The sequence below is a fragment of the Wyeomyia smithii genome, chromosome 2, assembly GCF_029784165.1.
Source record: "Wyeomyia smithii strain HCP4-BCI-WySm-NY-G18 chromosome 2, ASM2978416v1, whole genome shotgun sequence".
Taxonomy (NCBI): Eukaryota; Metazoa; Arthropoda; class Insecta; order Diptera; family Culicidae; genus Wyeomyia; species Wyeomyia smithii.
The window spans coordinates 76,302,380-76,324,145 of NC_073695.1; the positions used below are offsets into that span (position 1 = coordinate 76,302,380).

Consider the following 21,766-nt stretch of genomic DNA (forward strand, 5'->3'; position numbering starts at 1 on the left):
GAAAATGATAGAGAATGTCACTGCAGACTGGTGGCCTGCTCGTGGCGTCCGTGGTGTGTTCACGGAAACTCGACCAGGAAACTTTTCATGAGTTTTCGCTGCTGAGTAATGAAGTGACATGTCGCAGAATTGTACATCTTTTTTTCTACGCAACGAAATATTGATTATGAAAATCCATGCTTATACAGCCAAAATTTTTTTATGCGGGTTGCTTTCTTCAATAACTCAAAAACGGTACAAGATGTCGACCTCATTCCAATAACTTTTTTCCGTTTTTGGACAAAAACAATCATCATTAGTTCTCAAAAAAAATACAATTTTTGTTGTAAATACTCAAAATTTATCATATTGCATATTGGCCCTTAGACTTATCACATCATATTCAGTTAAAGTTCAAACGTTTTGAGACAGTTTTCTACGTCATTTTTTTCAACTCAATCTATTCTTGTTTTAACGCGGTTCTATACAAATTTGGAACGCATTTCCCACGTAAAAAAAATCTGAGCGGCAATGAGTTGTATGAAAATAATTGACCTTTGAACATCACTAAGAAGTCGTGCTCAAAAGTATCGTCTGCTCGAAAAAAGCCCCTATGCAAAATTTCAGCTCAATCAGACTTTGAGAACACGTGCCTCAAAGCGGTTAAAGTTTCAAGAAAAATATCGATGAAAAAAATGCAAGTAGTAGGAAATTGTCTATCAATTTTTTTCAGTCAAGATCTGGTGTAATCTGGGAAAAAAAATCTGAAAAATTCGACCTTCCCGCTCTTGAAATAATTATACGCACACACTCGCGTTTACACTTCTACTCGCGAGTACGACCAGCCGAAAACGATTGTTTCATTTTAAATCCGGAAATATTCACTTTCTATGTTGGGTGATATTTGGCCATTTTTTCTGTTTCCCTGGGACCGGAATTTGACTGGTTTTCAGCTCTCTCCTTTCTATGCTATAATAGTTGGATAATTTTGTAATAGAATCCTACAAGTATGAAAGAAATCCATTGAAAACTGACTGAGTTATTAGCATTTGAGACTAGACAATTTTTTTGACCAGCTCAATGTTTCCAGTAATTCAATTTGGCCCCTTTTCCAAGAACGTTGCCGTGAGACTAGGGTGGTCGGTATTACCGACTTTTCGAACAACCGGTATTTCGGTATTCATAAAAATAAAAACCGGTAAAACCGGTAAAAAACCGGTATTTTTATTTTTTTCTGACTAATACAAACCAGGGGCGACTCATGGTCTTTAAACCTACTTGTTCAACTACAAAATTCTGAAAATCATAGTTTGGGGAAATAATGACAATCGTGCCCGTGGAAAAACGCAAGTCATTTTCTCTGTACTATTTGAAAATAAAACTGAAAAATAATAAAATATATACAGAAATTTGGATTTAAAATTTATTTTTTGCCTAGCATTTCAGCTCGCATCTATGTTACTGCATAATTATGTTTTTGCATTTATGAGTACCTATGCTTCATTACGACCCAGTTTTTTTTTCCGTAAGATTTGGACCACTTGTTCTGATCTCTTGTGAATACGATCCAGATACAACACTGGATAAATTTAACAGTGTTTGGAAAGCTTTAATGAATGAACTAAGTGATATGAATACGAAGAACATAATTTCGAAACTTATATTAATTTTTAATTTAAGGAGTAAATGTAGTAATGAAGATAGAAAATTAAACTAACTGAAAATATGATTGTAGAAACTACGAAAAATATAGTTCAGCAGGTGGGACTCGAACCCACAACTTCCAATCTCCGGTCAGATGTGTTCCCGTTACACCACCGCAGAACGTTAAAGACGTAGTTCTAGAATCGAGTTTTGTATCGCTTATCCAATTCTCGCACTTCGTACATTTACTCAGTAGAGACTATTATTTATAGCCGGCTATTGTTTCATTGGGTTCGAGTCCCACCTGCTGAACTATATTTTTCGTAGTTTCTACAATCATATTTTCAGTTAGTTTAATTTTCTATCTTCATTACTACATTTACTCCTTAAATTAAAAATTAAAAAATAGCATGACTTTGCTTAGAGTCGAAAAAAGAAAAGTAAAAATGTTTGTGACGCAAGTCGATGTTGCTGCTGGTAGAGATGGCAACTTACTGGCACGTTTCTATCTCTCACACTGAGAAGTCATTCCAACTTCCACTGAGGGTGTTGAAACAATAGCCGGCTATAAATAATAGTCTCTACTGAGTAAATGTACGAAGTGCGAGAATTGGATAAGCGATACAAAACTCGATTCTAGAACTACGTCTTTAACGTTCTGCGGTGGTGTAACGGGAACACATCTGACCGGAGATTGGAAGTTGTGGGTTCGAGTCCCACCTGCTGAACTATATTTTTCGTAGTTTCTACAATCATATTTTCAGTTAGTTTAATTTTCTATCTTCATTACTACATTTACTCCTTAAATTAAAAATTAAAAAATAGCATGACTTTGCTTAGAGTCGAAAAAAGAAAAGTGAAACTTATATTAATAAAAAAAACATGCAGATTTTTCTTTCAAATTTCCTTCACATCGCGAAACTTAGTTTTAAATTAATGTATAGATTGAAAATTCTTAGAGGAACAATTATTGAAACTGTTGAGAAGAGGAAATGAATGAAGAAGAAAATGAAATGACGATCAGACAAGAATTTACATTCTACGAATCCGAAGGAATCGAAGGTAAATGCATCTCTATTCTGTTTGAAGCTCTTTAAACAGTTCTTCCAAATTCAGTTGATCCTGAGGAAGCATTTTTCTCAGCTAGAATTATTATAAAATTCGCTGCGATTTGGGCAACAAAGCTTTGACCATGCTACAGCTATTTAAATTTCACTTTCTCAAGAATAAGGAGCAGTAATTTTTAGGACGAAATTCTTTATTGATTGATTATTTCATCCTGTAAACGCTTTGCATCAGGAACAACTTGTTCATAACTAGTCGTAACCTGTGCAATGCACACGGAGTCGCCAAACAAAAAATTAATCTCTGACCCAAATTTATATTTTTATATATTTTTTTTTAGTTTTACCTTTAAATAGCACAAAACGAATAACGACTTACGTTTGTTCGCGGACAAGATTGTGATTACTGCCTCAAACTATGATTTTCAGAATTTGTAGTTGAACTGGTAGGTTCAATATTCACGGGTTGCCTCTGTAAGTATGAGTGTGTAAAGAGATTAGCTGTTCTACTTAAAGAATAAATGTCTTGCTTTATTGATATGAAGTTTTTTGACATATTATCGATACACACAAATACATCATCTGAATCCAAGCAGAACAAACAAGAAGGAAACAAAAATTGACAAATAGGTTAGAGTAAATTAATATTCAATGTTGCTTTTGTCTAAATATATTTATTATATACACCGTCATGTGTTTTGTAACGCCTACCTAAGATGGTAGCATTCATTAACCTTGCAATGATTTATGAATATTGTGACAATCAATTTTTTTAATTTTAAAAAAAATATCGGAAATACCGGTTTTTTCGCCTCTTCAATACCGGTATTTCGGTATTGGAAAAAATATCGGTTTTACCGGTTTTTGTTTTACCGGTAAACCACCCTACGTGAGACGTAATTGTACGTCAAAATTGAAAAAAATATTCCGATGAAATCCGCTATAAACAGAAAAGTGTGACAACAGTGGAAACTTCGAAGAAAAATCAGGCTGAAAGAAAGAAAGCGAAATAAATGCAGTAGGGCCTCGTTTTACACGTGGGATGCGTTCCAAATTTGTATGGGATCGCTTAAAAAAAGACTTTTTTGGGTTGCAAATATAACGAAGAAAATCATGTTTATGTTTGAACCTCATTTTAATATAATTTTAATAAAGGATACTGGTCAATCGAGAGGCCAAAATTTTAAATTTTCAGTATTTACACCAAAAATTGTGATTTTTTTTTTGAAAACGGATATATGATTACCTTTGGCCTAAAACGGAAAACGTGATTGTTATGAGGTCGATATCTTGTACCGTTTTTGAGTAATAAAGAAAAGTAACTCGCGCAAAAAACCTGTAAAAAAGACCTTACTGTACAGACGTTTCTGCGAAATTATGTTTCTTTACGAGCTTTCTTGTGGCCGCAGTTATACTCTCGTGCACATTGTCACTTTGATTCGCCTACTCTCTTTAATTTTCCTGGCCTGATACTACTCGAACTACTCGAAAAATGCTCAAATGCGAGCACAGTAGGCTAAACCGGTGGCTTTGTTCAGAAATTCTGAAAAATGCTCCATAATTTTTGAATCGATAATTTGAGAATTTTTTGAGATAGTTCTGACGTAGAACTACATCCCACGACAATAAAATACATATAAGACAGGCTGTCGTAATTCTACGTGAAGCTTGTGGTCGTAACTTCTTAAATTCAAATCAGACAAGAATACTTTCGAAGTGACTATCAGTCAAAGATTATTATTTTTAAAAACATTCGAAAGTTAGCATCAAGTACCAAAACTACACAAACTAACTGAAAATTAAATTGCATTCCTGGAAGGACTGGAAAAACATATGATCGAACCACAACAAAAACCGAAACGAATCTGCATTATATTATTACTATCCCAAAAAATGATTTTATATACTGTGAAATGTTAACAGTTTCTTTCAAATCATTAGGTTGGATGTTTTAGTTGCTAGACAGGAACTAAAAAGAGGAAGAAATAAAAACGAAATATGTCTATTGCGTCGTGTAATTGAACTTCCGTGATGGTGAATGGTATTATAAAACGCCAGAAATAACTGAATTTACGCAATCAAAATAACATTATAATATAGCAACTTCATTCCACTAAATGGCTTCCCAATTCAAACAATTAGTGTACCTTCTAACACGCCCAGTTCTGGGCACTCCAGTCCACCAATGACCGCGATATAATTGCTCGCAAAAGTGGATGGTTAATAGGAAATAAAATATAATATTTAAACATATAAATAAATGTAAAACACAACCCCTAGAAGAGAAAGGTGAATGTCTTCCAACAATCAGCGTCTAACTAAAGCCAACAAAAACTCATTATATTTAAATGCTCTGCATTTCTGCAGGATACTACAATTGCAGCGAGTTGTAAAACGCTCACTCTGCCGGGAAACGGTAAAAACCGAGTACCCATTTCACACTATTTCCTTCATGTCAAAACAATTAAGCGTCTGGGACTTGATTTGAGTTTTGTAGCGTTAGCTAGATATAATAACGTTATAAAAATGATTGCATTGGAAAGAAACTTTCTGCAGCGTTCATTTTTATAGAAACCATTCCGTTGCACTTTCGTTTGAATTTCAACTGAAATAGTCATTTCGAGGCTGGCGTTTTCTTGTATTATAAATTTTATTATGATATGAAAACAAGCTACCATTTCAATTCCACCACGCACTTATGACATTATTTATATCGAGTTCAGATTTAGTCCCGTAGACAAGCCAACACATTCGAGTGAGCAATTTTGTCCGCAATCAGCCATCCTTCTAGGAACCGAAATAACGTAATTATTCAGTTCAAAGTATCACCCCAGAAATCTCCCCTTTCGCAAGCAGGCATCCTTCAAAGTTCAACTTGTTCCGCAACCCAATTCCCACCATTAGGCGCGCACAGGATTACCGAAGGAACTGAGAGAAGCACTTTCCAACAACGTTTTAAGCGACACAATCAACATTCGCCAGCGGGAATCGTTTGATCATGCGGTAGTGGTGCTGCCACTCGGCAAACTACTGACTGGTGCAGGCCGGAGCGCCATTGCCATCAAACAAGTTCATTTTCCGAAAAAGATTAAAGCACTTCCCCCTCATCAAAGCGAGCCACACTAACGGCGGCGGCGAGGAGAAACTTTGCTCCTTTTCACTTTTGCAAGTCCAGCGAAAAATCCTTGGACTTGAGCCATAACAATTCCGTCCAACCTTCCCATTAGTGACGGAGGATGGTTTCACCGAGAAGCCGAGAGACAGAAACAGATACAGAACAGTGAGAGATATAGAAAGAACGAAAGCCGGCCTCAGACGAAGAAAAATAATCCACTTTCGGTTTCAAATTAAAATTAAATTAGAGATTTAAATTGTTCTGACAAACGTTGCTCGCTGATGGTGTGCTTTCATGGTGTAGTATTTTTCTCGGAACCCCCGGTTGCTCTTTGAGATGAACACGGTGTGATCTACTTACAACTTTCTGCTCGTTACCATGCTTGCGTTGACAGAGCTTTCTTTCTAGAACGAGGCTATCAGAGAAAGGCCAACGTCGTTTGCAGGAATCGGGTTTTGGAGACGCCAATTTGTGAGCGGAAAAAAGTGGACACATCCTATTCCGTGAATAGCATTTAAGTTCACATCCTTGATGCTGCCGTTAAACGGGTGGATCTAATTCTACGTTGCTTTTACGCGAAAAATGGAACCACTTAAACTGCGAACAAGCCATGATGAGGATGCTGTGCTGATGCTCGGCGAAGGCAGAGCGGCATCGGTTTCCAAGATCATCGCCATTTACTTCCCGCATACGCCGATCGCTGTCCTTTTTGCTATACACAACAAACGTGAGCGCGCAAGGCAATCCGGCAACCGTACGCGCATATTTGGAAGAAAACTGCGCAAACGATTTCGCGGTCGCAAGGTTGAGAACGTAATTTTCAAAAGAGAGCACGACACGTTTCTCCATTTGCCACACGTTCCGTCTCGCGGTAGAATTCTAATTCTAAATTTACGGTCATAGCCACCAACCTCCGCGTACGCGTCTCCTACCTCGCGCCACTGTAGAATGGCATTCGTAAACTAGTTTTAGCGTTTTTGCCCCACCAGCAGTAGCGCCCAGGGTCAGATATGGGGAGCCGCTTTGGGATGATTAACCTACATTTGAGGCCGAATGCCGCAATGTCATCCCCCGCTACGCTGCTGACAACTATTCGCACGCGAAACGAGAGGATTGCTGGGTGTCAAATGGACGCAATGAAACTGCATTCGACCAGCAGAGTGTAATGCGAGCCGTCAGTAGTGAAAAGCACTTGATCTTGTATGATTGAGCTGCTTTTATTTGGCCGCCAACTTCGCGCACATTTACCGTCAATTAACTAGCCTCCTGTCAGGGCAGATGAATTTACGCGCATCAAATCGGTCGTAAAAAGCCATTCGGTTCACCCCTTTTGCGTTTCTCCGCGGAAGCAGGGCTGGCCGTTGTGGCTGGTTGGCATTACAACCGGTAGCGTTCCCTACTTCGAAAAATCACGTATTTGCACAGTTGATCGAGCATCCAACTAATCATCGGGACAGGCAATGAGGAAAAACAAACTTCTAATTTAAGCACAATTAAAACCGTTGAAAAATGAACATCGTCGATTCCGCCCAAGGTAAGCTGAACTGAGCGCGGCCGGATCAGAATCAGTCCTTCTCCACGGTCAAGAGGGGGCGGCTCAAAGACTAACGCACTGCCTTCGTAATTAATGTCCCTAGCGAGACAGAGAGGTGAAAACAGCACGGCGCCCGGTGACCCATTTTGAGGGCCTCTGCCAGCCGTTTTGCTGTTTACAAATTTCTTCACATTCTAACACAAAACTGTATAGGACGTGTGACCGAGCGACGCGCGGTGACAGCATGTATGGCAAATTGCGAAAACTATTTGTACAAACAGTCGGTCAGCTTAGGGCAGCTCTGGCTTGCATCAGGCAACAACTTTTGCTGATGTTAGATCGCGGGACACCACGAGCACTAGCTGCGCGCGCGCTTCTACGCTTGTATATTTGAGGACAGAGTGGCGGTGCGCGCGTGATGACGATCGGTGACAGTAACTATTATCGATACATATGACTGGTCAACAATCGTGTGTTTGCCACACACCGCAGCAGCACAGCTGAGCCGAGCCGACGGACAAGGAAGTGTCCCCGTTACGAACGTGCAGGCGACTACTAATGGGCCGACGTGCTGACAAGGGCTGCTTGAGGAGTCTCACGCGGCCCGACCAAACTCTGCCATAGTTCACAGGAGAGAATAAATAAAAAAAAATGACGCTGATTAGTTCACAATTTGTCGCCACCGGTTGCGTTATGCATCGTAGTTTTGCTGATTTCAGTTCCGTTGGAAAAGTTTCGTTTTAACACTCAATTGGAAACCTTTTTGCCTTTCCACCAAAGCAATAAATTAGCTCTAAAAGTGTGCTTTTGAATTAGGATGAATGTAAAACAGTATGACATAAGACAATCCACTCAGTTTCGGAAACGAAGCAAATGTGTGTGTGTATTTGTTCTAATTAAACTAGAAAAATAACATTTCAAACGTGCTGTGGTGTAAATTATCATTACAAAATGTTTTGTAATCAGAGACTTATTAAAATGCCAGTGTGATGCCCATAATCTACTAAAATTGCACAAAACACTGTCGTAATACTTGGAATCAATGCTTGTAAAAATCATTTTAACTAGCGAAATCCTACGAAAAATACATCCATCTCTTTCAATGAACAAATACACTAGATTTTCATCCTTGTAACGAGCTGTCATACTCTGATGAAATATTTCACGCGCAACGTTCACGGTCACACAATAAAATTTACTGAAAAGCAAACATGAAAATCAAACAGTAAGCGGTATTCGAATAGAACGCCAAAATTGATATGAGAGCGGACTTTCCGGGGTCGGTTCGGGGTAGTATTTTTCCCATCCATTACTAGAAGCGTGATTCCACTGCACTTGAGCATGAGCATGAGCATTGATAACCGCACACATCGTAGTTGCACCTCCGTGATTGACCTGAGCTAGTGGAGTTTCACAGAGAATCACATAGATAGTTTTTTGGGATTTTTTACTATTTTCAATGTTCAACAATTCAGTAACTCTTACTTTTTTTTGATCAATAACGACACCGACTTAAGGTCGTTAAGGCAAGTAAGGAAAAGGAGTCCGACACACGTTGTTACGAGACCGAGTTCACTTCTGCGTCTCCACGAATGTCACACGATGTCACATGAATGTCGCCTACAAGCAATCAACATTTGAAAGAATCGTTGCGATTGCTCGAGTGCAATCTTTCACGATTAGTTCGTGAAACACTCGCTATATGTTGCTCGCTTCGCATAAAACAGGCAATACTGAAGCAAAATCATCAAAGAAAGCCACCATATATTTCTTTGCTCTAAGTTTTGTCTCTTGCATGCGTGAGAATGTGTAATTTTTAATAACGATGGTTTGCTGAGATCGTTCAGAAATGATTCCCGAATGATTGTTATGCGATATGTTTTTTCCATCCTTGGCCATGGTAGGCGATGTGATCCTTATTTCGCGAGCATTAAATAAATTTTGAACATATCCTATAGTAATTCGATGGATACAAAAGCTAAGTGTAGTATTCGACTAATTCACAAGCACTTAGGGGCCGTCCACATATCACGTGGACAGATTTTAAACGATTTTCACGACATCTCATGAATACATCGCGTGGCAATTGGATATGTCAAAGCCCTTGTGAAGTAAATACTCTTGCCGTTCAGGTGTATTAATCTGGGGTTTTCCCAATAAATAAAAGTTCTGCAGCAATTAATCAACCAGCTGCTTAATTCACGTCATTCTTCAAACTAAAACAAAAAGAGTAGCCGCAAATAATATCCAGTTATTATCCAAATAAAATTCACCCCGCGCGCAATTAAAGAAAACACATCCATTCTCCGCAGTCTTTTCCGCGTGCTAAGTAGTTGCAAACAGGAAAAAAATCAATTAAAAATTAAAATCCCTGGCGAAACCTCATGCAGACGGCACACAGGTTACCGGGCGTTACCATTCCGCGAAGTGCGTCGCGTTCCGCCGGTGCCGGTGCTCTGCCAACATCGATATGAATTATTAAATATTATCATCCAAAACACAACACGGATACCACGGTAATTTAGCCAACAAGCGCGTCGCGTCGGTCGTCAGCCCGCGTTGATATTGTGGGGGTCGTCGTCGTCGTCGGTACGGCCCTAGTACCCCCCGGGAAGAATTATGAACCAGCATTAGTAGTTTTTCGTTTGTGTTTTCTCGCAACCTTCAGTTGGTCAGTCGTAGTGAAGGTGACGCCCAAACTAATCATTTTGTTTTATTTCTCGGCAGTTGCGCCTGTCCAGCAAGCTTAAGAGGTGTTAATTGTTATATAGATCATTGTCGCTAGTAACAGACACCTAGTTCAGAATTGCGTCCGGAATCGGGGCAAATTTTTGCCTGTAGCCAGTTAACGCGAGCCTTCCCAATCAAACCCACAACTGGGTGAAAATGAAATTGCGTGATGATTTACGATAGATAAAGATTAATTAAAACCTGTCTTGAGCTCATTTGAAATCGTTACTGTTGTTGATTCGAATGGCAAGCTGATCTGCGTCACGCACTACGTTGTTGTTTTAAAATTCGGCATCTAGCTTAGACTCGTGTTAACTGTTAATTAACAGAAAGATTTAAGAACTTCACCTTCGCGAGAGGCAAGCTCCGCACAGAAAGAATGGTCTACCAGTATCGTGGCTCAATTGACTCGTTAAAATTCGGATTCCATCAAACTTTTCCGCAAGACGAGCTCCAGCGAATAGCGAACTTTTCTCGTTGAGACGATTTTTTGTTCCTTTTATTCGTTGTCTGCATAATATCGTATAATAGTTCGGCTTGCAGTGCTGCACTGCTGCGATGCTGTCAGAGCAGAACTGCCCAGGGACTGATCCCGGAGTGAGCAAGGCTGGGAAGAATGCGTCTAGATTATATGGAAATTTATGTTTAATCTAGAGGAGATATAAGTTATGGGGCAAAAAATGGCCAGTCAGCCAGTCATGACCGGGGACGAACACGAAAGAACTAACGAAGTAGAGGGAAAAATCAGTACGTGAACAGTTCGGGAAGTTAAATTTATGTTTTATCATTCCTTTCTGTCTCTCTGCCACTTTGGGTTACCCAGCAAGACCCAGTAGGTATACAGGAACTCGACGAACAAGCTTTGGCCCCTCTGGATGCTGGTAGTGTGGTGGGGGGTTACTCAGCGTTTCCCTTTTTGATTTATTCCAGCGATATGCTACCTACTACTTCTTTGGCTTCCTTGAAATTTCTTTTCGCAAAACTCAGGGCTGTAGCAACTCCCCGCTCGCGCGTGGACAGGAAACAAGTGAGACTTTGTTACCCGAACAGGTTTATTATCCGAAATTTTGCGACCCGTCTCAGAGCCACAAACTGGCGTATTTTATGACGCGCAAAGGGATGGTGATGCGACGGGCGAAATGTGATGGTTAATAATAAACAGTAAACGGTAGGCACCCTGTCAGACGGCGTCGGTCACCTGAGCTGCCACCTCGAAGTGTTTTGCTACGCGTGTGTGTGTGCGAGGCCCGTTCGCAAAACGCTTGATGGCGATCAGAAACGCGAAAACATGCGTGACACGGGCCAGGTTGGAACTTTACTTGACAGGAATACAAGCAGCGATAGCATCGATTGCCAGGTTCCGCCCCGGCAGTAGCGGAAAATCGGGTACCAATAGCTGATAGTAATAAATATATTCGGATAAAAGTTATTCTAGTAGTGCTTAGACCGTATATAACTAACTTTCAAGTTGTTTGGGGGATTTGTTCCATTATTCATCCTAGGATGAATATATTCATTGCATGAAACATTGACCCTCAATTAAAGACTAGATTTATTCCTATCATGTTAATCTTCGACTAACTGATCACAGTAACTGAAAGTAATCTAGACCAATACAGAATAAAAAACATTTTCACTAACGGAGTTCTTCGAAAATTACAACCAATCTTTATCAACTTTCACTTCCAATAAACCCGTAGCACCCTGTTAGATACACTAGATTTTCATCCTTGTAAGAATCTGTCATACTCTGATGAAACATTTGACGCGCATCATTCACGGTCACGCAATAAAATTTGCTGAAAATCAAACTAAATGATCTTTAACGTACCATTGGTAAAGCACTTAGCCGGATTTAGGGAAAGAGGATCACTGGGGGCCATGACCCCTGGACCCCCACAAAAGTTTACTTCTCATCATTCACGATTAAACACAAACGATTAGGAACAATTTTTTAAACTGAAATTCAAATAAAACTAATGCAATTCTACTATAACAATCCTTTAACTTTTTTTTGTAAGACATATTCCTTTATTTCAGCCTGAGGTACGCGTGCCCCTGGGAGTACTCGAAAGCATTCAGGGGGTACGCGAAAGACAAATCAGTAATTACCGACCTCACAACCCTAAATCGGGGCTTGGTAAAGCGAAAATAAAAATAGACCAGCAGCTATCAAAATTAAACACCAAAACCGATCAAAGAGCGGGTTTGCGAATGCCGATTTCTTCTCATCACCAGTCGCGTAATTCCACTGTACAATACACAAACCGAATTCACAAAGTTACAGTTCACACAATAATCACAGAATAATGAATTTTCAGAGAATTTAGAATAGTGAAAATGAAACGAAGAAGTTTTCACTGCAACTGACTTTCTTTAGTAGGCCTTTTTAGAGTTCTAAGCGAAGTAAAAATCTCTTACACAATGTTTAATTTTTCACGCGCGTGAAAAAGCCAACCTGCAAAAATTTCACTCCGCTTGGAACTGTAAACAAATTTGATCCAACGAAATCTAAAAACTGTTGGAATACCTGTGTGTTCCACAACCGAGTTTTCACGACAGGTTTCGCTAGCGAAAATTTACGCTTTTTTCACATTGAAACTGTAAACTATCTTAACTATCTATCTTTAAGGTGAAACGTACTGAAAACTTGAAGTGGTGGCTCAAAGTGGAGTTTTCTCTTTATTTGTTGTTATTTAATAAATAAATTTGTTGAAAAAAATAAAAATTGTTTAATAAACTTGTTGAAAAAAAAAACACTGAAATTGGTAGCTTAAAATGTCCATTCTATCAGTTTTGGCACTCTTTTACTGAAAAAAGATCGCACAAAAATGATTAAATTCGAGATAACATTTTCGGAGTCTATATCCCATATTTCTAATTTTGTTTAATTTTGTTTAATTAATTGTTTCATAATTCGAAAAATAAGAAGTATTGTTTGCTTTTAAAACGGAAATGGTTTATTTTTTATGCTTAATACTTTTTAAAAGCTCTAATTGATAAACCAGCCATGATACGTACCGTAACGGATATAATAAAATTCATTATTTTGGGCAGAAGCTTGGCTATCGTCAGCACGTGTTAATTGTTTGCTTAGTAAAAGTTTACATTTCAAGTGTTTTTTCATCAGTTTTTATGTAGTGCACTTGAAGTGAGAGGTTGCTGTAGGTTATAAAGGCGCTCGAATATACAACAATTTCAAAGGATTCAGTAAGAGATGTACAAATTAGTGTTTCGATTTTGTTAGAGGTTGATATTCGAGCTCATATCCAGTAAAAAATATTCGACGCCTTCTAGTACGCCTCACTGAAAGTGCAGAAAAATGTCGCGTGTGTGGATTGCAATATTTTTCCTGCTGTTTTTATCTCGATCTTCATCACACATTCTTTAAGCGTTTGCTTATGAAGATAAGTGGTATTTCCAGCACATACACTGATAAACGTGTATAGACCATTTCACTGGTAGGATAGAATGCACGGTATATGCTGATGTTGGTGTTGCTTTTACGTGCGTTATGTTGGCATTTTAATGTTTTCTGTTAAAATTTTATTCATAGATTGAGTTCTGAAACGTCTCATAAAATGGTCTACGGCCGTGCAGGGTCGTTTCTGTTTCGCTCGACCTGTGAATCATCGTATCTCGGTGCTCCGATTTTTCCGTTTTTTCCGATAACGTCCGTGATTGTGGTAGATGCCTGAACGTGTGGATGATCTGTTTGGACGACTTTACGCGGTGAATAGTTGTAGAAAGAAGCGACACGTCTGTGCAAACGTTGCAATAACTTATTTCAACTCATGTTTCAGCTGCAGAAAGGAGCACAACAACAACTATTGATTGTGTCATTGATTAGTCTCATAAAAATTCATCACCTATTTTTGGAAACACAATGTAACGGACACTTTCCGTGTATTTTTTTTTTGCGTTTCCTACGTTAAAAATTCGAAAATTTCAGTTAGGAAAGGCAGTCAACCGAGATCTTCTTTACATGCCCTAATACTTCTTATTGTATTTTATAATTCATTTTTATTTATCTCACATTATATACATGATCATATCTTTATTGTTACATTTATCCAATTGAATCGTGGTCACTTCACTTATCAAAGTTAATCCTGATCAAAAACCCATCCACTAACAAAAACTCCCTTCCGTGTTCTTTGTAGGGATGCAGAGGTATACTCGATCTCTAACAAATCAAAAACTACATTCTAACATTCCTTTCTTCTTGTAGGTCTCGTGCGGCACTGGTACAACTCGGGATTCGTAGTTCCAATGAAAAGGAATTGAAAAATTAGCGTTTAAAATTTCCTTTGTCACATCCACGAAACCTAGTTTTTTTTCATTTTTTTTTGTGAATTTTAAAACGAGTCTTCATGAAATAAAACTTAACCCTATTTGGCATCGTTTGACACCAAAATTTTAAAATGGCAAAAATTGAGTTGTGCCGCTGTTGCACGAAACCGACGATATCCCCACCTGACTGTAAGGACGTGACCGGCGCCGTTGTTGGTCCATAAAAAATTGGGGCATTGAATGATGCACAATGAGAAGTATCAGTCGTTTTTTTAGTTGATTCATTGTGCATTGTGGCTCGAACACATCACGGAGTAGCAACCATTGATATGTACAGTCAGAACTAAGCAAAGCTAAGCTAAGAACTTTGAAAATTATTCTAAGGTTTCTGTCACGACCAGAATTGTATCGAAACAGAATTTAACTAACAAGTATTGAGCGGGATCACAAAGTAAACTTGCCAAAAAAATAATATTTGGAGTAAAAAACAGCACGATTAGCAGAAATCCGCGATTTATTTGCCTACAGCGACTTGTAAGAAGCATGACGCCGCCTAACAAATTGGATTATCGGGGACCTAAGCAAAACTGGTTATTAGAAGCCGGGGAACAAAAGACAAGTCAGTAAAGAAGCGGTTCTATTTTTAGATGGATACAACCTGGACGGAAGAACTATTTTGATGCACAAAAAATGGAACGACGGACGCACAAACAAACGGATAGGACGGAAAGGAAGTTATATTTTGGTAATACGCAGATATGCTGAAAAATTAATCCTACACATACGTACGACTATTTTTATATTTCTAGTTGACTATGCTAATTCAATAAGCAGTAGTTAAAAAAAGTTAGCAGTTTCCTAGTTAACTGTGAGTTGTATTCTGTTGAACGTTAGAATATTTCTAAAAATTTAATGTTTACTCGAAGAAGCTGAATTTAATCAGATTTATTGGTTTTGTTGATTCGTTTTCAGGTTTAAATTATTCAAACAGTTACAACTTTCTCCAATCAAAAGAACCCTAGAGGTCAAAATATTACGTAATTACACCACAGTTTTAAGCCGAATTTTGAGTCCCTGTTTATCTGATTTTTTTTTCGATTTACTTTTTCCGGATATTTGCGAGAAGCAATTACTCACTTTTTTAATGGAAATTACCAACGTTTATCACTAAATTTCACTCTCCAAGCACCAAAAAATAATAAAGCTAGTTTTTCTGAAACTGAAGCGGACTAATAATAGGAATAAATAAAAATTACGCGCAGAACCTTATTGACAAAAATTCGACATTGAAAAAATTAAGCAAATATATTACCTTTCCACTTCATTTCGAAAGCCAAACACAAATTTTAGCTCTATCAAGATTTGCAGAAAAATATATCGATAAACAGGTGTTCCAAAAAAGTAGGAAGGCTTTGTTCTCAAAATCATAAATCAACTTGCAAAGTACAACACTTCCCGAACAACACTCTAGAAATCAACAGTTTTGATTACAAAACGTTCCAGAATCACAGTGGAGTACGTTTATCATTTCGGGACGGTGATGTCATCTACGCATTTAAATTTCACACGACTTGGTGTGATTTGGGGATTCCCAGAAAAAAATCCTGCTTATCTCCGCACTCATCGGTCGTTGCAATATTATCCGTAAATTAAATTTCGAGCAATCAAAAAACAAACAATCCTGAAGCAATCGGAGTAGGGTGGTTTACCGGTAAAACAAAAACCGGCAAAACCGGTAAAACCGATATTTGTTCCAATACCGAAATACCGGTATTGAAGAGGCGAAAAAACCGATATTTCCGGTAATTTTCTTAAAATTAAAAAAATTAACAATATTCATAAATCATTGCAAGGTTAATGAATGCTACCATCTTAGGTAGGCTTTACAAAACACATGACGGTGTATATAATAAATATATTTAGACAAAAGCAACATTGAATATTAATTTACTCTAACCTATTTGTCAATTTTTGTTTCCTTCTTGTTTGTTCTGCTTGGATTCAGATGATGTATTTGTGGGTATCGATAATATGTCAAAAAACTTCATATCAATAAAGCAAGACATTTATTCTTTAAGTAGAACAGCTAATCTCTTTACACACTCATACTTACAGAGGCAACCCGTGAATATTGAACCTACCAGTTCAACTACAAATTCTGAAAATCATAGTTTGAGGCAGTAATCACAATCTTGTCCGCGAACAAACGTAAGTCGTTATTCGTTTTGTGCTATTTAAAGGTAAAACTAAAAAAAATATATATAAATATAAATTTGGGTCAGAGATTAATTTTTTGTTTGGCGTCTCCGTGTGCATTGCACAGGTTGCGACTAGTTATGAACAAGTTGTTCCTGATGCAAAGCGTTTACAGGATGAAATAATCAATCAATAAAGAATTTCGTCCTAAAAATTACTGCTCCTTATTCTTGAGAAAGTGAAATTTAAATAGCTGTAGCATGGTCAAAGCTTTGTTGCCCAAACCGCAGCGAATTTTATAATAATTCTAGCTAAGAAAAATGCTTCCTCAGGATCAACTGAATTTGGAAGAACTGTTTAAAGAGCTTCAAACAGAATAGAGAAGCATTTACCTTCGATTCCTTCGGATTCGTAGAATGTAAATTCTTGTCTGATCGTCATTTCATTTTCTTCTTCATTCATTTCCTCTTCTCAACAGTTTCAATAATTGTTCCTCTAAGAATTTTCAATCTATACATTAATTTAAAACTAAGTTTCGCGATGTGAAGGAAATTTGAAAGAAAAATCTGCATGTTTTTTATTAATATAAGTTTCGAAATTATGTTCTTCGTATTCATATCACTGAAGTCATTCATTAAAGTTTTCGAAACACTGTTAAATTTATCCAGTGTTGTATCTGGATCGTATACACAAGAGATCAAAACAAGTGGTCCAAATCTTACAGAAAAAAAACTGGGTCGTAATGAAGCATAGGTACTCATAAATGCAAAAACATAATTATGCAGTAACATAGATGCGACCTGAAATGCTAGGCAAAAAATAAATTTTAAATCAAAATTTCTGTATATATTTTATTATTTCTCAGTTTTATTTTCAAATAGTACAGAGAAAATGACTTGCGTTTTTCACGGGCATGATTGTCATTATTTCCCCAAACTATGATTTTCAGAATTTTGTAGTTGAACAAGTAGGTTTAAAGACCACGAGTCGCCCCTGGTTTGTATTAGTCAGAAAAAAAATAAAAATACCGGTTTTTCACCGGTTTTACCGATTTTTATTTTTATGAATACCGAAATACCGGTTTTTCGAAAAGTCGGTAATACCGACCACCCTCAATCGGAGTGATAGCTAATGTCGTTTAATTGGGATTGGTGAAAAAGTGATCAAAAATGAGTTGGAGAGTACTCACAACGTTTCGCGAAAAATACCTCTAATAACTATTTTTGTGATTGGGGGGTTTTCTGCAGTTGGCTGCTCAGTCCCAATCATTCTACATTAATCGTCAGCTCTTCATGTACGAATTTGTCGAAGATTTATTTGCTCAAAAATATGGTCAAAAGTATACCAACATCCTATTTAACGTTTAAAAAATCGCCCCTATCATGTACGAAGTGACAGATAGCGCAGACTGTAAGCATAATAATAATTTATTTACTCAAGAAAATGGTCGTGAGTAAGCCTTCCTCATCCTATCTAGCGTCTATAAATCGCTCTTATCAACAAGGTAAACGACCCAGATTAATAATTTTCTACGTACCGGAAAACTCTCAGCCCATGACTCTACCACGCAATTGAATAAGTTAAGAAAATTCGATAGCTTACTTTCGAAAGGGCACCGGGGAGTAGAACCACCAATCTTCTAATCTTGTCTAAGTTGCGATATTTTTCCACAGCTTAAACTATGTACACAAATAGATTACGTTCTGTTTCGCTGATTCATCCCCTCTCCAGTTCCAATAAATCAAACGGCAAGAATCCTGGCGAGTAAATTGCGTCGCACGCTCTTCATCACCCATCACGAATTTCACAATTCCATTTGCCGTTAATCATCCCGGTCAATAAAATTAAACACTGCCCGGCGAGCTGCCGAAAGCGAGCCCGGGTCTGCACACGAAGGAAAACAAAAACACCAAACCTCCCCCCCGCCCCCAACCCGGGTACAACAGCACAACCGGCCTGCATTGCCTTACTTCGATTCCACTCAAGCACAACGCACGATAAGTCTTATCTCTATAGCACTCGAAATCGTCGTCTTTAGCACAAATTGTTTTTCCGAATCGAAATATGAAGTTCACTCACCTGTGTCGCATCGGTGTAAGGCGTGCTGGAGTTTTTGTCCACCATTTGGGACCCGAACAGGACCGGAGTTGCCATCTGTTGCTGCTGCTGTTGTTGATGCTGCTGCTGTTGCTGCTGGACCACCATCAGCTGGTCGTTACTGTTCATGGTGACCTGCAGAACTTGTTGTTGCTGGTCGAGCAACCCGTTGGTGGTGATCTGCTGCATCTGCACCACACCGGTATCCATCATCTCCTGTTGGGACACTATCACTTGAAGGTCGTGATTCAGCTGTGGAACCATATTTTTGTGCCAAACTGGTTCCGCTAGTTAGTGCGGCTCTAGAGGGTTCGCTCTTTTTTTTTTCTTAACACTTAAGGGTGATTATGAACCGAATCTTTGTCTACGAACCTAACGTCACACATTTGGACAGCCAAACAGAGGCTGATTGTTTTCAAAACATATACGTGCTTTTGAATAGAGCGATTTAAATCTTTTCACTGCGCCCTGAATCTTCTCACGTTTCGAGGGCTGATTTAAAATGTGAACAAACGTACGGGTCCAACTACCAAAAGGAATTCTATTTTTAGCCACTTATCAACACTCGTAATTGGAGCATTTGCTATTTTATTTCTCTCAACACACTCACTCACTAACTAACGCTTGTATTCACTTCTTCATCAAAACTCTGTACACTTGGTTCGGTCCAACCGGAATGTTGCACTCGCCGCGACGCCACACCAGATTCGTAAATATAAACGAAAATTGTATGATTTACAAGTCCATTGACATCAGGTTATGGGATTCTTTCCTCTAACGAGTGCACCTTCTTCATTTTTTTTTTCTCGAATGCTATTGCACGACAACTCACTCAGCTGAACCGAATGGCTTGTTTTATTTTTGTTTTCATTTGTTTCTTGCACTCGCTCTGTGATTGCTCTCTCGATAGGAATCGATGCTTTTTTTGCTTTATTTTTAAAGACGGAAAATAAAATTGTTTATATAGCACACACTGATTAACTTTTACGATTCATTTGGTTTTACTGGAAGGTTATTTGCTTTAATTTTCACTCACAATAATTTTTTTCTACCTCATGTGTGTATACTTTGAGGTTGTTGCATTCCACTGTGCAGCTCTTCACTATTATTCATAAAATTTGCTTCGTTTTTTAATAATTCATCTTCTCTTCAATTCTCAGTATTTTACAACAATCGCTGGCTTCAACGAATTTTTCTAGTTTATTTATTTACGTTTTAATTTCCTGAACCAATCGAAGCGATGGTACTATAGCTCTCTGTCTACCCTTGGCTACTTAGGAAAACCTGACGAAATTTACAAAAAATTGTGCGTATCTGTTTACACTCGCTGTAAAGCTTGTTAGGCAACGTCCTTTGCACTGGCGCTAGGAGTAGACAAGAAAATCAATTCTTCATTGATGCCAAGCGTATTTCTCTCGTTTTCCTCTTCCTTTAAATTTACGCAGAACCCATTCGCTCACGTCTGCCGATACGAGCAAGTTTTGCCAATATCCTGTCTGGTTCTATCAGGTTTCCTTTTGCATTGAAGCAAAAAAAAGCCAGAACTACTCGTCACAAGCTTACGAAAACGAAACAACAAAATTTGACAAACTGCTCTAAATTGACTAAATCTGTTCTAAGTGCTACCACTGAACATCTTTCTGCCATAGGTAGCCGTTCAGCGACTAAGTGCTGGAAGCTAACACTCGGAGACGTTTACTCCCCACTCGATAAATCCACGTAATAACATCTTTTTGTGTCACTCATTTTCACGAAAATGTCCTCGTCTCGGATTTCATTCACGGGATATTAATGGTAGCTTCAGAAGATTGCCTTTTCCGGTCGCCCGTGTCACTTAGTTGCTTTGCACTCAAACTAGATAAAGTTATGTTTGCTCCTTCATTTGGTAAAGTTCTACTGTACAACAAGAAGAGAGGTTTCTGATGTTTGCGATTCTGGAACTAAAATCCTACTTTTCCGTCCGATTCTGTTTACTGTTGATTGCTAACTGAGCATTGCTATGCTGAACGGACTACGGCGAGCCAGCGACTATAGCGAGCCTGAGCTGTCGTCTGCCCTACGCGATACTCACAATAACCCACCGTGCACGGAGAGCACGAGAGATTCGGATACACAACACACACGCAACAATTTGCGCTCAACACGTTTCACACAAGTCGAATACACCCGCAACAAACTATATTCACCGCCGCCGTGTTTGACGGAGTAGCAATCCAACTGACATACTCACCACCGATCAGCTGGTCGGTGAGTGACTATCGACTACTTCCTTCTTCCTATATAGGAGATCGTGCTAGGAGAAACCTACACCGCACCTCTTGCGCTCTCACCAACTACTGTGTAAAGTCGTTTTGCCTTCCTTCAGCAGCAGAAGCAGACATCTGACTGACTCACTCACCCCAATCGATTACTGAGAAGAATCAACAAGCTCGCTACGGTTAGCATAATTCTCTGTATGGGTGATGTTGAGTGTTTATGCATTGCGATGCACCAGCTGAGTAGTAGATAATCGTACAGCAGTCCACTTGTGCAAATAGACCTACTTGCTGTATGGGGGCACACGCAATTAAGGGTGTTGGATGAAGATGACAAGGTGCATATGCTGGTGTGGTTAACTGAGAGTGAGTGACGTTGCGTATCGTTTACTCGTGTATCCTCACAAATCCGTGGTATTTGTGGTACTGATTGTGCATGACTTAAATAAAGGCTTACATCAACAAATTGTTTCAATAGTGAATGAAATCTCGCCAAAACTTTTGAATACAAGCTTTACAAAAACAACGAGAATTCTAGAATTACCATATGAATCATTCAGCGCGACTAGAAACGTTGATCTATTGATAAGATAAATTGAATTGTGAAATTTGATATAAATATTAGCAACTATGATTGATATTTAATTATTTCTACAGTTTGGCTGATCGACTTGCATCGAATTCATGACACTGTATCAAACTTTGTTAGGGCAATTGAAGATTTCGATTCATCAAGTCATACTGTATTCAGTCAACGATGTTCTGTACATACTCTCTAATCAACCATCAAAAACGGTGTAGGTATTACAGAATGCAGTGTATTTATTGAAAGTGTTCAACTCTAACAAAGCTACAAAAT

At 38.5% G+C, this 21,766-nt stretch overlaps 1 protein-coding gene across 1 annotated transcript in view; it reads right to left on the bottom strand.

The window, feature by feature from the left end:
* Positions 1-20,834, bottom strand: part of LOC129725080 (uncharacterized) — a 300,060-nt gene extending 279,226 nt beyond the window's left edge. Inside the window, exon 1 of the mRNA XM_055680493.1 lies at positions 18,635-20,834. Coding sequence (XP_055536468.1) covers positions 18,635-18,916 — 282 coding nt within the window. The 5' untranslated portion in view covers positions 18,917-20,834. The remainder of the gene's footprint in view (positions 1-18,634) is intronic.
* Positions 20,835-21,766: the final 932 nt, after the last annotated feature.